This window comes from Pipistrellus hanaki, assembly GCF_964339955.1.
Source record: "Pipistrellus hanaki genome assembly, chromosome: 15".
NCBI lineage: Eukaryota > Metazoa > Chordata > Mammalia > Chiroptera > Vespertilionidae > Pipistrellus > Pipistrellus hanaki.
The window spans coordinates 51,759,694-51,774,762 of NC_140517.1; the positions used below are offsets into that span (position 1 = coordinate 51,759,694).

Here is a 15,069-nt window from a genome sequence, read left to right on the forward strand (position 1 = left end):
CCGATGCAGGGAGGTGGTTAGCCCTCCTGATTGGGTGGAGAAAAAATGGGAAACTCTTTGGGGTGGGGAAGGGGCGGTGGCAGAATCCATTCAGACACCCCAAAGACAGGACCGGGGCAGAGGAGGCTTACGAGCAATGGGTGGGTAAGACCAATAAAAGATTTAGGAAAAAGGAAGCATCCGGGGGTGGGGCAGGAATATTTGCAACACTGAAAAGCTTAATCTGCTTTCAAATGTAAAATGCAAAGATCAGGAACGTCCTCTGAGCCTCAGAGACCTGCCCCTCTGCCCTCCAGGGTCCCCACGCCCCAGGCCTTTGGGGTGAATTGGAAAAGTTAAAAAGGCCAGGAAAAGGGGTGGGGGGGAGAGGAACAGTTTTGTAATAATCTGAACAATAAAGATAAAAAAAAAAAAAAAAAAAAAAAAAGGCCAGGAAGGATGGAGACCAGGACAGCACACCCTGGAGCACTCTCATTCCTGAACCAGCAACTTACTTTCTTTGTCTCTTTTTGTGTGCTTTCTGTATTTAGTATACTAAAAACAAAATTTGAGCCAACAATTTTTTTTTAATTTTTATTTTATTGATTGATTTTAGAGAGAGAGAAAAGGAGAGGGACAGGCAGGCAGACATCAATTTGTGCTGGGGTCGCTGAAGAAAGGATTGAAGGAGGTGCAGAGTGGTGAGGGATTAGAATTTACTAGTGGCCTGATGCATGGAATTGGTGCAAGAGTAGGCCTTCCAGCCCTCACGGGTGTGGGAGCCATTTTGGGGCTCAGCTCATCTGGCCTCCAGATGACCTAATTTATAATAATAATAAAAGCACAATATGCTAATTAGACCGGATGCCCTTCCAGACAAAGCTGGGAGTTTGAAGAAAGCCCAAGGCCCGTGTAGGCAGCCTATTTTTTTTAATTTATTATTATTTTTTTTAATGTATATATTTTATTGACTTTTTACAGAGAGGAAGGGAGAGGGACACAGAGTTAGAAACATCGATCAGCTAGCTGCCTCCTGCACACTCCCCACTCCGGCACACTCTGGGATGTGCTGGCCACCAAGGTACCTGCCCTTGGCTGGAATTGAACCTGGGACCCTTCAGTCCGCAGGCCGACGCTCTATCCACTGAGACAAACCGGTCAGGGCTAGTTGTCATTTTTATTGAATGTATTGGGTAGAAGCTGGCTAACAAAATCACATGGGTCTCAGCCCTGACTGGTTTTGCTCAGTGGATAGAGCTTCAGCCTGCGGACTCAAGGGTCCCAGGTTTGATTCCAGCCAGGGGCATGTACCTTGGTTGTGGGCATGTCCCCAGTGTGGGGTGTGCAGGAAATGGCTGATCTATATTGCTCTCATTGATTTTTTATTTTTTATTATTTTTTTCATGTATACTTTATTAATTTTCTTTTTACAGAAAGGAAGGGAGAGGGATAGAGAGTTAGAAACATTGATGAGAGAGAAACATTAATCAGCCGCCTCCTACATACCTCCTACCGGGGATGTGCCCACAACCAAGGTGCATGCCCTTGACCTCAAGGAATTGAACCTGGGACCCTTCAGTCCTCAAGCCGACGCTCTATCCACTGAGCCAAACAGATGAGGGCATCTCATCAATGTTTCTAACTCTGTCCCTCTCTCTTCCTCTCTCTAATAAAAAGAAAGAAGAAAGAAAGAAAAGAGAAAAAAATGTGCAAGTGTTTAAATTAAAAAGAAAGAAGAAAGGCTGAAACCGGTTTGCCTCAGTGGTTAGAGCTTTGGCCTGCGGACTGGAAGGTCCCGGGTTCAATTCTGGTCAAGGGCATGTACCTTGGTTGTGGGCACATCCCCAATGGGGAGTGTGCAGGAGGCAGCTGGTCGATGATTCTCTCTTATCGAAGTTTCTAACTCTCTCTCTCCCTTTCTCTCTGTAAAAAATCAATAAATATATTTTAAAAAAAGAAGAACGAATGAAAGACCTGCCTTTCAGTCTAGAGCCTCTCACAGGGGGTTTGGGGAGGGGGGGGGGTGTTCCCATGGGATCTCAGTGCTGCTGACCCTGTGTGACCTTTCTCTGCCAGGAGAGGTGCCTTCATGGACCAGGGCAGCAGACAGAGACGTGAGAAGTCATAGGCCTATAGGGGAGGGTTTACTGTAGCCCCGTAGCCATGGCTACTAAGGAGCCGCCAGACAAAACAGGTCTTCAGCCCAGCGGAATGTTGACTGGTTGAATGTCAACTGATGAACCAGGAGGTCAAGGTTCAATTCCTGGTCAGAGCAGGTGCTGGGTTGCAGGCTTGATCCCCATTGTGGGGCGTACAGGAGGCAGCTGGCCTGTGATTCTCTGTCATCATGGATGTTTCTCTCTCTCCTCTCCCTTCCTCTCTGAAATCAATAAAAATATATTAAAAACACAACCAACCACCCCCCCACCCCCCAAAAAAAAAACCAAACACACACACACACACACACAAAACTACCCAAAAACCAGTTCTTCAGCCCTAGCTGGTATTGCTCAGTTGCTAGAGCATTGGGGTTCTGGGTTCGATTCTGGTCAAGGGCACATGCATGGATAGCAGGCATACAGGAGGCAGCCCATTGGTGATTCTCTGTCATCATGGATGTTTCTATCTCTCCCTCCTCTCCTTTTCTTTCTGAAACCAATAAAAATATATTAAAAAAACACCCTTCCAGCCAAAACCGGTTTGGCTCAGTGGATAGAGCGTTGGCCTGAGGACTGAAAGGTCCCATGTTCAATTCCGGTCAAGGGCATGTACCTTGGTTGCGGGCACATCCCAGTGGGGGTGTGTGAAAGAGGCAGCTGATGGATGTTTCTAACTCTCTGTCCCTCTCTCTTCCTCTCTGTAAAAAATCAATAAAAAGAAAACAAAACAAAAAACCCTTACACACACACACACACAAAGAACAAACAATTAACCAAAAACCAGTTCTTCAAAGCAGTCCCGTAAAGTAAGCAGCTGCACACCAGCTGGTTAATAACACGTCTTTCCTACAAAGCAGCCTGCAACACAGGAGCTACACAAACACAGCCATCCGGCCTAACCGGTGTGGCTCAGGGGATAGCGTGTTGGCCCTCAGACTGAAGGGTCCCGTGTTGGATTTTAGCCAAGGGCTTGTACCTGGGTTGTGGGCCTGATCCCCAGTGGGGGGTGTGCAGGAGGCAGGTGATCAATGTTGCTCTTTCCCTGATTTTTTTCTAACTCTCCCTATCTATTCCTTTCTGTAAAATCACTAAAATATATTTAAAAAGAAGGAAAGAACTGAAACCGGTTTGGCTCAGTGGATAGAGCGTCAGCCTGTGGACTAAAGGGTCCTGGGTTTGATTCCGGTCAAGGGCATGTACCTTGGTTGTGGGCACATCCCCAGTTGGGGGTGTGCAAGAGGCAGCTGATCGATGATTCTCTCTCATCGAGGTTTCTAGCTCTCTATCTCTCTCTCTTTCTCTCTGTAAAAAAATCAATGAAATATATTTTTTTAAAAAAGAAAAAAGAAAGATAGCAGCCCGACCAAGCAGCCATATACCTGTCGGCTGGTTGGTAACGCACTTTGTACCAACGTATACAAAGGAAGGACATCAGCCTGTGGGTTATGGAAGCGCAAGCCTGCTGTGTCCTCGCTTTTGCGCCTGCCATGGACACAGTGGGCCTTGGCCTTGAACATCCCGTGTACCCAGGCCCGGCCCCCACACTCACACTGGCCTCGAACGCCTGGCGTACCTGCAGGAGGGCTCCCACATCCTAACTGCCCACTCATGTGCCCCCTCCCCGGAGGGCCACGCTGGCACCGTCACCCTCTAGTCGCCTCAGCATACCCACGGCGGGGACCCTGGCTGCTCAGGAATCTCGTTACAGGTTGGGAAGGATGTTTTCTGGATTCCAGCGTGTCGTTTTCTAAACCAGAACGGCTGCCATGTGTTCCTCGGACTACAGTTCCCCTGGGAGGCGGGATGCGTGCCGGATCCTCAGAGCGAGGGGCTGGCGGGCGGGAGGTGGCACCATGTGCTGACAGATGGGCTTGTTTTTCTGGCTGAGGACCGTTAAGGACTCATGGAGAGGGTGGATCCTTTGGGTGTCAAGGATTGCCCATTGCTTCTTTTCTTTTTTAAATATATTTAATTGATTCTTTTACGGAGAGGAAGGGAGGATAGTTAGAAACATGCTTGAGAAATATCAATCAGCTGCCTCCTGCACACACACACACACACACCGCCAACTGGGGATGTGCCCGCAATCAAGGTACATGCCCTCGACCGGAATCAAATCCGGGACCCCTCAGAGACTCTTCAGTCCACAGGCTGATGCACTATCCACTGAGCGACACCAGCTAGGGCCCCTCCCACACTCTTTACCATCCACCTACTAATTTTTTAAAAAAATATATATTTTATTGATTTCTGACAGGGAGGAATTGAGAGGGATAGAGAGTTAGAAACATCGATGAGAGAGAAACATCGATCAGCTGCCTCTTGAACACCCCCCCGCCCCCACTGGGGATGTGCCCACTAGGGTACGTGCCCTTGACCGGAAGGAATCGAACCCGGAACCCTTCAGTCTGCAAGCCAGCGCTCTATCCACTGAGCCAAACCGGTTCCGGCCCACCTACTCATTTTTATTTATTTTTTAAAATTTTTATTTCAGAGAGGAGGGGAGAAGGAGAGGTGGAAACATCAGTGATGAAAGAGAATCATGGCCCATCAGCTGCCTCCTGCACACCCCCTACTGGAATCAAGCCTGCAACCCAGGCATGTGTCCCTGGAGGGAACCGAACCCGGGATACTTCAGACCATCACTTACTCATGTTGACTCCCCGGTGCCCTGGTCCCTGGAGCACCCCCCCTCCCTGTGACTGTGACTGTGACTGTGACTGTGACTGTGAGGCCCAGTGCGCGGCGGGGCCTGCACAGCCCAGCACGTAGGACTGAAGGGCGCCGGCTCGCCCACACCCACTTTCCTCCCAGCTCCCCAGCGTGGGGCCAGCACCCACTTTCCTCCTGGCTCCCCAGGAGGGAAGCAGAGCTCCAGCCCGGCCGGGGGATAGGAGGCGGCGGGGTGGGGCCCTGCGGCGGGCGGCGGGCGGGGCCGGCGGAACAAAGGCGGCCGCGCACAAAGCCCACCGCCCCCGCCCCGCGGGGAACAAAGGCCGGTCCCGCCCTGCGGCCAGGCCAGCCCCCCCCCCCCCCCCCCCGCCTCCGCCACCAGGTGCGGCGCCCGAGGGGCTGCGCCTGGCCCGGGGGGTGCGGAGCCCGGGAGGCGGGGGGGGGGGCCGGGTGGACCTGCGGCCCCGCCGCCCCGCAGCGCCCCGGGCTGGGCCCCTTCGGCCCGGGCTCTCCCGCGGCTCCCTCCCTCCCGGAGCCGGGCCCGCCCGGAGGAGCAGCCAGAGCAGCCCGCTCCCACGCAGCCTCCTGGAGCTGCCGGGCTGGGCGGCTCCGTGTGTTTGACGTTAAACAAGAAGGTGAACGGGAGGCCCGGCCCTGCGGCTCCGGGGCTGAGAGCGGGCGGCCGCGGCTGCAGTCCCGGTCGGGGTGCCGGCCGGGGTGCGGGCTCCCTGCTGTGCGGGGCTCGCAGGAGGCAGCTGGTCCGCGACCCCCTCTCATCTCCGGCGTTTCCTCTTTTTGCTTTCCTCATCATGGCGGCTCCCATCGCTCCCTCTCCCTTAAATCAGTAAAAAAAAAAAATTTTTAAAAAGTAATAAAAATAGGGAACCGCCTGGGGGCTTTCTGGGACCGGGACCCTCCGCCCCGCTCCCCGGCCCGCCTCCCCTCCGAGCCTCGGCCCCGCCCCGTCTGGCGGAGCCGGCGACGCCTCCGCGCGGCCGGAGGGGCGGGGACTGGGGCGGAGGCGGGGACCGCCGACAATCCCGCCGAACCGCCGCAGGTTGAGCGGCGGAGGGGCGGGGACGGCGCTTTAAATACGGGCCGAGGCCCCGCCCCCAGACAGGGACGACGTCACTAAACCACGCCCCCTCCTCCCAGGCCCGGCCCGGCGGTGGGCGGACCCCGCTGAGGCGCGTGCGCACTCGCGTCCCGGTCCGCAGCCCTTCGCCTGGGTGCCGCCCCCGGCCGGGAGCCCCCCTGTGCGCGTGCGCGGCGGCGGCGGCGCCAGTTATTTCTGTCCCGCCCCCCGGCCGCGGCTCTTTCTGCGAGGGGCGCGCGGCGAGCGGCTGGTCGCGTGGCGCGCGTCCGGGGTCTCGGCGGCCATTGAGGAGGGGACGCGGACGGCGGCGGCGCGACGCTTGCAGGCGGCGGCCGACCAGGCCTCGGCAGCGCCCCGCGCGCAGCGGGCGGTGTCCCCGGCGGCGGCGCTCGGCAGCGGCGGCCTCGCGGCGGCGGCGGCGGCGGCGCCGACCCAGCCGTTGGCGGCGGGCGTGTGTGCGCCTGCGCGGCGGGCCCGAGCCCCTCCTCCCCTCCTGGGCGCCCCCGGCGGCGTGTGAATGGCGGCCTCGGCGGCAGCGGCCTCGGCGGCGGCGGCGACAGCCGCCTCGAGCAGCCCGGGCCCGAGCGAGGGCTCGGCGGGCGGCGACAAGCGCGCCCCCGCCGCGGCCGCGGCCTCTGCTGCGGCCCCCGCTGCGGCCTCGGGCTCGGCCTCCGCCGCGGCCTCGGCGTCGTCGCCCGCGGGGGGCGGCGGCGAGGCGCTGGAGCTGCTGGAGCACTGCGGCGTGTGCCGGGAGCGCCTGCGGCCCGAGCGGGAGCCGCGCCTGCTGCCCTGCCTGCACTCGGCCTGCAGCGCCTGCCTCGGGCCCCCGGCGCCGGCCGCCGCCAACAGCTCGGGGGACGCCGGGGCGGCGGGCGACGGAGCCGGTGAGTCCCCCGGGCCCCTCCCCTGCCCGGTTCTGCCTACGCGCATGTTGTGGGGGGGTTGTGGCAGCAAAAGGGTTCGGTCCCAGCGCGGCGTTGGGGAGCGGGGGCTCCCTCCGCGGGAGGACGGGGATGGGGACCGGGATGCGCCCGGTCGATCGGGTGTGAGCAGGGGGTCTCGCCCGTGCGCCGCGGTGCGGGGGATGGGGCGTCTGCTCCCAGTGGGAGGAGAGGTTTTGGCTCCTGCTGCGGGAGGGGAGGGGCCGGCCCAGCGTGGGGCCGAGGTTGGGGGCCTGCACGGGGATGGGGGTGTTTCGTGGCTGTGATCCTGCAATGGCTTCGTTGGTCCCTCCTCTCAGCAGTCGTGGATTGTCCCGTGTGCAAGCAGCAGTGCTTCTCCAAAGACATTGTGGAGAACTATTTCATGCGTGACAGTGGCAGCAAGGCCCCCACTGACTCCCAGGACGCCAATCAGGTGGGTCCTGCCCTGGACATTACGGGAGGCCTCGGCCATGGGGAGGGGCGCCGATCCAGGCGGCACTGTCCCTGCCATGGGGAGGGGCGCCGATCCAGGCAGCACTGTCCCTGCATTGGGGGGCCCTGGACCACGCCCCTCAGGTTTTTCGCGGTGCAGTGGGAAGCCTCTCTGGGGCTGGTTCCCTGATTCTGCCTTCGCCCAGCAGTGCTGCACCAGCTGCGAGGATAACGCCCCGGCCACCAGCTACTGCGTGGAGTGCTCCGAGCCCCTGTGTGAGACCTGCGTGGAGGCGCACCAGCGGGTCAAGTACACCAAGGACCACACTGTGCGCTCCACGGGTGCGCAGGGGGCAGGGGGCAGGGGGCGGGGGTGACCCTGCTGTCACCCGCTGATGAGGTGGTTGCAGGTGGTGGGTCTTGCAGCTTCTCTAGGGGGCAGTCCTGGAAAGGCCTGGGCGGAACTGGGGCTAGGGGTGCAGGCTCCCTGGTCCAGGTGGGGGGGGGGGGCCCGAGGGGACCTCAGTAGGTCAGAGGACTTGCAGGGGGTTCAGGTAAGTGCCTGGCAGGGAAGCCCCAGGGAGGGGAAGACCAGCGGTGGAGAGATTGCAGGTGCAGACACTGAGATGAGTGTGAGGCTTGGGAAGAGGGGCCTCCTGGATCTGGGGTTTCCTGGCACCGGAGAGGCCTTGGGTTGGTGCCAGAGCCTCACTAGCCGTGAGGGCTCAGGCCATAACCTCAGCGAGTCCTGGAGTGTTTTGTCGGTAAGGTCATCTGGGCTTTCCTCCTGAGTCTCCCCGCTAGTGGCCTGTGGTCGTTCTCTGGCTCCAGCCCAGGACCATGCTTACTGATGGGAAGCGGAGGGTGGAGGTGGAGGCCTTGGAGCTGGTGACCCAGGAGGGAAAGGGCGGAGGGTGGAGGTCTGGGGATCCCAGGATTTAGGCTAAGGTCAGGGTGAGGAGGAGGCTGTCCTGAAGGAGCCCACGCCTGGCTCGTCTGGGGGGTGGGGTTGGTGCAGTGGGGGTGCCTTTAGATTTGGGGAGGAAAGGAACAGATGCCCCAGCATTCTAATGGTGACAGTCTGAGGGTGGGGATCCTCCCTCACAGGAAGGGGGCCTGTGCCTGGTCTGACAAGGCCCCTCCCATCGCCAGAGCTGGCAAGGCCCCTTGTGGGCCTGTGCTTGCAGGAGCAGGGGGGAGGGCTCCAGGTGTGGCTCCTGAGGGAATACTGATTCCTGTGTGTGCCAAAAAGCAGGTATTTGTGCTGGGATGCCTCGGCCTCCAGTCCCCTCCCTTGCTGGACAGAGCCAACTGAGCGGAGAAGGGGGGCGGGCATTGGAGGCCGAGCAACTCCAGGGTCCATTACCCTCATACTGCATCTCCTGGATCTGACCTGTGGCAGGGGGCGGGGGTGGGGTTGGGGCAGAGGGCTGTGGCCACTGCTTCTGGGCTTCACCAGAGACAGCCAGGGCTGCAGGACCGGCAGGGAGCGAGGTCCCTGGGCTGGAGGAGCTGAGGATGCGGTCCTCATGTCCCTGTTCCCCAGGGCCAGCCAAGTCCCGAGACGGCGAGCGCACGGTGTACTGCACCGTGCACAAGCACGAGCCGCTCGTCCTGTTCTGCGAGAGCTGCGACACCCTCACCTGCCGGGACTGCCAGCTCAACGCCCACAAGGACCACCAGTGAGTCCCGGGTGGGGGGCCTGCCTCCCTGTCCGTGCTCAGCGCCCAGGCCCGCCTGTCTGCCCCCAGGTACCAGTTCCTGGAGGATGCCGTGAGGAACCAGCGCAAGCTCCTGGCCTCGCTGGTGAAGCGCCTCGGGGACAAGCACGCCACGTTGCAGAAGAACACCAAGGAGGTTCGCAGCTCGTAAGTGTTCTCCAGGGCCTGGGCGCCCCCGGGGTACAGCCTGAGCAGACCTGACCGGCCCCTCCCCCCAGGATCCGCCAGGTGTCCGACGTGCAGAAGCGTGTGCAGGTGGATGTGAAGATGGCCATCCTGCAGATCATGAAGGAGCTGAACAAGCGGGGCCGCGTGCTGGTCAATGATGCCCAGGTATGCCTGTGGGGGCGGGTCCTGGGACCAGCACCCCGCTGGCCCCATCCTTGCATGGGGGGGGGGGGGTCCTGGCCCCCGTTCCACCTGACCCCCGTCCCCCTCTGAGCGCAGAAGGTGACGGAGGGGCAGCAGGAGCGCCTGGAGCGGCAGCACTGGACCATGACCAAGATCCAGAAGCACCAGGAGCACATCCTGCGCTTCGCCTCGTGGGCCCTGGAGAGCGACAACAACACGGCCCTCCTGCTCTCCAAGAAGCTCATCTACTTCCAGCTGCACCGGGCGCTCAAGATGATCGTGGACCCCGTGGAGCCGCACGGCGAGATGAAGTTCCAGTGGGACCTCAACGCCTGGACCAAGAGCGCCGAGGCCTTCGGCAAGATCGTGGCGGAGCGTCCTGGCACCAACTCCACGGGCCCCGTGCCCATGGCCCCGCCCCGGGCTCCGGGGCCCTTGAGCAGCAAGCAGGGCGCTGGCGGCAGCCAGGTGGGAGGGCAGGGCCCCGGGGGAGGGGGCGTGTGGTCCTCTGGACCCCTGCCCACTGAAGTCCCATCTGCTCTGTTGCAGCCCATGGACGTGCAGGAGGGCTACGGCTTCGCGGCAGGTGAGTGGGTCTGGCCTGTGGTGGGTGGGAGAGCTCAGTGCGCCAGCTCCACCCACCCACCGTCTCCCCGTCTCCCGAGCAGACGACTCCTACATGAGCGCCGAGCCCCACGTGTCCGGCATGAAGCGGTGAGTGTTGTCCTTGGGAGCCGGCGGGCATTGGAGTAGATAGGGTGCTGGGTGCTCACACCACGCTGCCACCCGCAGGTCCCGCTCCGCGGAGGGCGAGGTGAGCGGCCTCATGCGCAAGGTGCCCCGGGTGAGCCTCGAGCGCCTGGACCTGGACCTCACCGGTGACAGCCAGCCGCCAGTCTTCAAGGTCTTCCCCGGCAGCACCACCGAGGACTACAACCTGATTGTCATCGAGCGCGGGGCTACCGCTGCCGCCGGGCAGCCGGGCACTGCGCCTGGCGCCGCCGGTGCCCAGCCCCTGCCTGGCATGGCCATTGTCAAGGTGAGCCTTCCCCAGTTGGCCGAGGCGGGCGAATGAAGGACCTCTGCCGAGGCCGGCACCCTGCTGAGCCCGCCTCTCCTTCCAGGAGGAAGAGACAGAGGCTGCCATCGGTGCCCCGCCGGCCAGCGAGGGCCCGGAGACCAAGCCGGTGCTGATGGCTCTGGGGGAGGGCCCCGGCGTGGAGGGGCCCCGCCTGGTCTCCCCCAGCGGCAGCACCAGCTCCGGCCTGGAGGTGGTGGCTCCCGAGGGCACCTCAGTCCCCGCCGGCGGCCCCGGGGCCCTGGACGACAGTGCCACCATCTGCCGCGTCTGCCAGAAGCCGGGCGACCTGGTCATGTGCAACCAGTGCGAGTTCTGCTTCCACCTGGACTGCCACCTGCCGGCCCTGCAGGACGTGCCCGGCGAGGAGTGGAGCTGCTCGCTCTGCCACGTGCTGCCCGACCTGAAGGAGGAGGATGGCAGCCTGAGCCTGGGCGGCGGGGACAGCAGCGGCGTGGTGGCCAAGCTCTCGCCAGCCAACCAGCAGGTGAGGGGGGCCGTCCCGTGGCTGCCCAGCGGCTGCATGCCCCCGTCCCCAGCTGTGCTCTGATGTGTCCTGCCCGACTGTCCACAGAAGTGTGAGCGTGTCCTGCTGGCCCTTTTCTGCCATGAGCCCTGCCGGCCCCTGCACCAGCTGGCTACCGACTCCAGCTTTTCTGTGGTGAGTCCTGGGACCTGAGGGGGGTGGGCGGGGCATGAGCTGCCTGTTCTCACCCACAGCCTGTGGCCTCTGCCTGTAGGATCAGCCTGGTGGCACGTTGGACCTGACCCTGATCCGCGCCCGCCTCCAGGAGAAGTTGTCGCCCCCCTACAGCTCCCCTCAAGAGTTTGCCCAGGACGTGGGCCGCATGTTCAAGCAGTTCAACAAGCTGACGGAGGTGAGTCTGGAGGGGCTGGGGCTCGGGCTGGCTGGGGTTTGGGGCGAGTGGGAACCCACCTCCGACTCTGCGCCCAGGACAAGGCGGACGTGCAATCCATCATCGGCCTGCAGCGCTTCTTTGAGACGCGGATGAACGAGGCGTTTGGCGACACCAAGTTCTCTGCCGTGCTGGTGGAGCCCCCGCCGCTGAGCCTGCCTGGTGCCGGCCTGAGCGCCCAGGAGCTGGCCAGTGGCTCCGGTGATGGTCCCTGAGCCAGCTCGGCCTGGTGTGTCCCGTCAGCCCTGCCCCTCCCTCTGGTGGTCTGGCTCCCACTCCTTGGTAGCCCTGTTCCCTGGCCCCTCACAATATGGTTTTTACTTCTGTGGATTTAATAAAAACTTCACGAGTTCCTCCTGTCTTGATTGGTGGGGGCGGTTTCCCTGGGCCTGATCTCTGCCAACATCTCTCCCTCCCAAAGCTCTGGTGGGCTGAGTAGGATGGGGCCATTGTTCCCAGCTGTTCGATGTCCACAGTGGGAAGAGCATCCCTCTGGGCCCTGGTGACAGGAGCACCCCGTTTGGGAGGGCGCACACACTGGAGGCTTATAACCAACTCTGGGCTTGGCTCCTGTTGGCCCTGTGTACACCTGGCAGACAGGCCTCCGCTCCTCCCAGGAGCCACCCCTTTGAGGGGATAGTGTGGAGGCGGGGTTAGTCCATCCTTGTCCTCCCAGCACACCCCCAACTCCTCTGACACCATCTCTTTGGCAGCCATACTGAGTGACTCCTGCCCAAGCAACTCCAGTCTGGCCCACACTGGGCCAGTCACACAGGTGCAGGGACTAGTGTCCAATCTTTTATTAATTACAGGAAGGGTACAGGGAGAGTGCCCTCGGGGGCCTGGGGCCCTCAGTCCCTCCGCAGGTTCTTAAGCCTTTCCTCCAGGTCTGCATCGGCATCCACCAGGGCGGAGGCTGCAGCTTCTGCTTTCTTGCCACCAGCAGCCACACTGAGGGAGCCTCCAGTGGAGGGGAGGTCTGCAGGGAGAGGGGATGGGAGCCCTGTGAGCAGCAATGCCAAGAGGGGGGTCGGGGAGGGGTCAGGGCCCGAGGCTGGAAGCACTCACTGGATAGTTCATCCGTCAGGCTCAGTCCCAGCTCATCCAGGACCTGGGACACTACAGCATCGCTGGGGGAGGAAAACTCGGTCAGTCCCCTGAGGGCCATGCCTCTGCTCCCTCCTCCCACCTGGGTCCGCAAACCTCTCCTCTTCATCATCCTCGTCCCCCATGGCATCATCGATGGCATCGTTCATCATCTCCTCCTTCATGTCCATGATCTCTGCCTGCCTCTCAAACTCCATCATGATCTTTTGGATCTGGGGCAGCTTCAGCTGCAATGGGTGGGGGGAGGGTGAGCGGGGTCCTGCAGGCTGGGCAGCGAGGGGGACGGGAGAGACCCACCTGTCTGTTCATGGTGCCCATGGCCTTGGTGACACCCTTCATGGCTTGCGCCATGGAGTTGTTGGACTTGAGTGTCTGGATCTTGAGGGACACAGCCTGGATGTTGGCCCGCATCAGCACGAACTTGCGCACGTACCGCCGTGTGCGCACCAGGTCCTTGGCCATGATGCGCACGGCGTCCTGAGGGGGCACAAGGTGGCAGGGGCACAGGTGGAGGGGGAGAACCGAGACCTGTGTGGCTAAACCCAATGCGCCCACCTGCCACTGCCCGGCTCCCAGGCTCCTCACTTTAAAAAAAATGTTTTTATTGATTTTTTATAGAGAGGGATAGAGTTAGAAACATCGATGAGAGAGAATCATCAATCAGCTGCCTCTTGCACACCCCCTACCTACTGGAGATGTGCCTGCAACCAAGGCACATGCCCTTGACCTGATCGAACCTGGAAGCCTTCAGTCCGCAGGCCGACGCTCTAGCCACTGAGCCAAACCGGTTTCGGCTAGGCTTCTCACTTCTGACCCTGTGTCTGAGGTTCCCCTTAACCCAAGAATCTGCTGCCCTTCCACCTCACCACAGGCCTGACCCTCCAAGCTCAGCTGTTGACACCCCAAACCCCTTCCTGGCCTTGCCCATATCCCACCTCACCCTAGCTGCTCAGGCCCCAACGCTGCAGCCCCCAAGGCTCTGCTCACTCGCTCAGGCAGGGTCCAGCCTGCAGGTCAGTGTCCAGGCTGTCTCCTGCCATCAACCCTCCCCCTCCCCCTCCCCTTTCCTGTGCACACATCTGACATTTGCAGCCCGGGTCACACTTTCTCTTCCTCTTCATTCCTCAAGGTTTGCCTCCGGCATCACCTCTTGGGAGGCAGCCCGCTCACTCTTCCCTCCCCTGGCCGGGCAGCACCTGCCTGTGGAATCCTGTCCGGCTGCCTCTGCCCCCTGCGCTCACCATCTGGCCCTGCTTGGCCATCTTCTTGATGTCTGCGATGATCTTCTTCTCCTGGGTCTCCAGCTTCTGCCGCTCACGGTCCAGCTCCCGCATGGCGCGGTTCAGCGCCCGCTGGTTCTGTCGCAGCAGCTCCTCGGGCGTTTTTCGGCGCCCGAACAACAGGTCCATGGCGGCGGGGCCCGCCCCTGGGCGTGGGGCCGGTGGGAAGCCGAGCTGCGGCGGCAGGGGGCCCAGAGAGGCAGCATGGATGGAGGGGCCAGACAGGAGGGGGACGGAGAGGAGGCGTGACTAGAAAGCCAAAGGCGCGCAGCCCAAGTGTGGGGGTCCCCCAGGGGCAGAGGGGACGGAGGCTGAGGACGGTCACAGCGCCCGCGCCAGCCCCTCTCCATCGGCGCCAGCCCCTCCATCGGCGCCCGGACGCTCCAGGCCGCGGGACCCCGCGGGGCTGGCGCCTGGGGAGCCTGGAGGTGGACGGCTGGGGTCCCCTGCCGCTAGGGTCAGGGCAGTAGTGGGCGGTTCTCAAGGGAGAGCAAACTACGGGGAGGCCCCGAGGGCCAGGCTGACAGCGTACGGACGGCATTCCTATCGGGCCCTGACGCTAAGGAACCGGGGGCGGAGTAAACCTGGGGGGCCGGGGGCCTCGGTACACCATCGCGGGGGTGGGGCCCTGCGCCCCGCGAACAAGGCGGCGACGGGCGCCCCGACAGCGAGGCCAGGGTCCCGGGAAGGGCGCGGCCCCTCGCACCTGGCCGCCCACGCGCCCACCCCGGACCCGCGGCCTGGCAGGGGCCACTCACCGAAGCTGGGACGGGAACCCGCTTCCGCTTCCGGGTTACGAGCCTCTCGCTCGAATCCCGGGAGCGCCCACCAACGACAACCCCTCAGTTCAGTCGCCTCGGTCGCCGCCGCCGTTTCCGGATTAAACGACCTGACGTAGCAGGCCCCGCCCACCCCCGGAAAGCGGGGAGGCGGCAAAACCACGCACGCGCTCTGCGGCTGGCCGGCGCCCCGGCGCATGCGCACTAGCGCCCGCTTACCCGCGACTGGCCGGAGGGCGTGCCCAGGTCCGCCCCGGTGGAGCCACGCCCGCAGTGCGGGACCGCAGTCCCACCTCCCGCCACACCACGCAACGCACCGCAGGGTCAGTTAACTCAGGGGACTCGGACTCCTCCCTGATGTTTCCGGCTCAGCACCGGGCAGCAGCTGGCAGGGTCCTCCCCTGGCTACCCAAGCAGAGGGGCGGGGTGGAGATGGCGCGGACGTTATCCGAGCTGGCCTACCGGCCAGCCAGCCACTGGAAGCAGGGTCCCGCCCCCTTCTCACCACAGACTGGACCCGCCCCTCCCAGCCCCCAGGAGCCGAGCTGGACATCGCCTGCCCCTCCCGCCCCAC

The 15,069-nt window shown here is 62.0% G+C and overlaps 2 protein-coding genes across 3 annotated transcripts; one reads left to right on the forward strand and one right to left on the reverse strand.

Annotated features, from left to right (window-relative positions):
- The first annotated feature begins 6,093 nt into the window (after positions 1-6,093).
- TRIM28 (tripartite motif containing 28) lies at positions 6,094-11,682 on the forward strand. Of its 2 annotated transcripts, none has more exons than XM_084906315.1 (14): positions 6,094-6,791; positions 7,148-7,263; positions 7,472-7,604; positions 8,809-8,944; positions 9,014-9,130; positions 9,202-9,316; positions 9,431-9,802; positions 9,884-9,920; positions 10,003-10,048; positions 10,127-10,373; positions 10,459-10,899; positions 10,987-11,073; positions 11,153-11,290; positions 11,368-11,682. In XM_084906315.1, the coding sequence occupies exons 1-14, from the start codon at positions 6,425-6,427 to the stop codon at positions 11,542-11,544; spliced, it is 2,529 nt and encodes an 842-aa protein (XP_084762441.1). In that variant the 5' UTR covers positions 6,094-6,424; the 3' UTR covers positions 11,545-11,682. The 2 variants fall into 2 exon arrangements, with proteins under 2 accessions (XP_084762441.1, XP_084762442.1); XM_084906316.1 differs by having other exon boundaries at positions 7,151-7,263.
- Positions 11,683-12,114: 432 nt separating this feature from the next.
- CHMP2A (charged multivesicular body protein 2A) lies at positions 12,115-14,945 on the reverse strand. Its single transcript, XM_084906610.1, has 6 exons — positions 14,475-14,945; positions 13,678-13,890; positions 12,734-12,913; positions 12,533-12,663; positions 12,398-12,459; positions 12,115-12,308 (listed from the first exon to the last, which is right to left on the reverse strand). The coding sequence occupies exons 2-6, from the start codon at positions 13,843-13,845 to the stop codon at positions 12,181-12,183; spliced, it is 669 nt and encodes a 222-aa protein (XP_084762736.1). The 5' UTR covers positions 13,846-13,890; positions 14,475-14,945; the 3' UTR covers positions 12,115-12,180.
- Positions 14,946-15,069: the final 124 nt, after the last annotated feature.

Bases quoted from the DNA above. Each gene is read 5' to 3' on its own strand.
- CHMP2A (XM_084906610.1), bottom strand. From the start codon at position 13,845: ATGGACCTGTTGTTCGGGCGCCGAAAAACGCCCGAGGAGCTGCTGCGA. The intron at 12,914-13,677 runs GTGAGCGCAGGG...GTGCCCCCTCAG, and splicing joins TGGCCAAGCAGGGCCAGATG to GACGCCGTGCGCATCATGGC. The intron at 12,309-12,397 runs GTGAGTGCTTCC...CTCTCCCTGCAG, and splicing joins CCTGACGGATGAACTATCCA to ACCTCCCCTCCACTGGAGGC.
- TRIM28 (XM_084906315.1), top strand. From the start codon at position 6,425: ATGGCGGCCTCGGCGGCAGCGGCCTCGGCGGCGGCGGCGACAGCCGCC. The intron at 8,945-9,013 runs GTGAGTCCCGGG...GTCTGCCCCCAG, and splicing joins AACGCCCACAAGGACCACCA to GTACCAGTTCCTGGAGGATG. The intron at 9,317-9,430 runs GTATGCCTGTGG...CTCTGAGCGCAG, and splicing joins TGCTGGTCAATGATGCCCAG to AAGGTGACGGAGGGGCAGCA.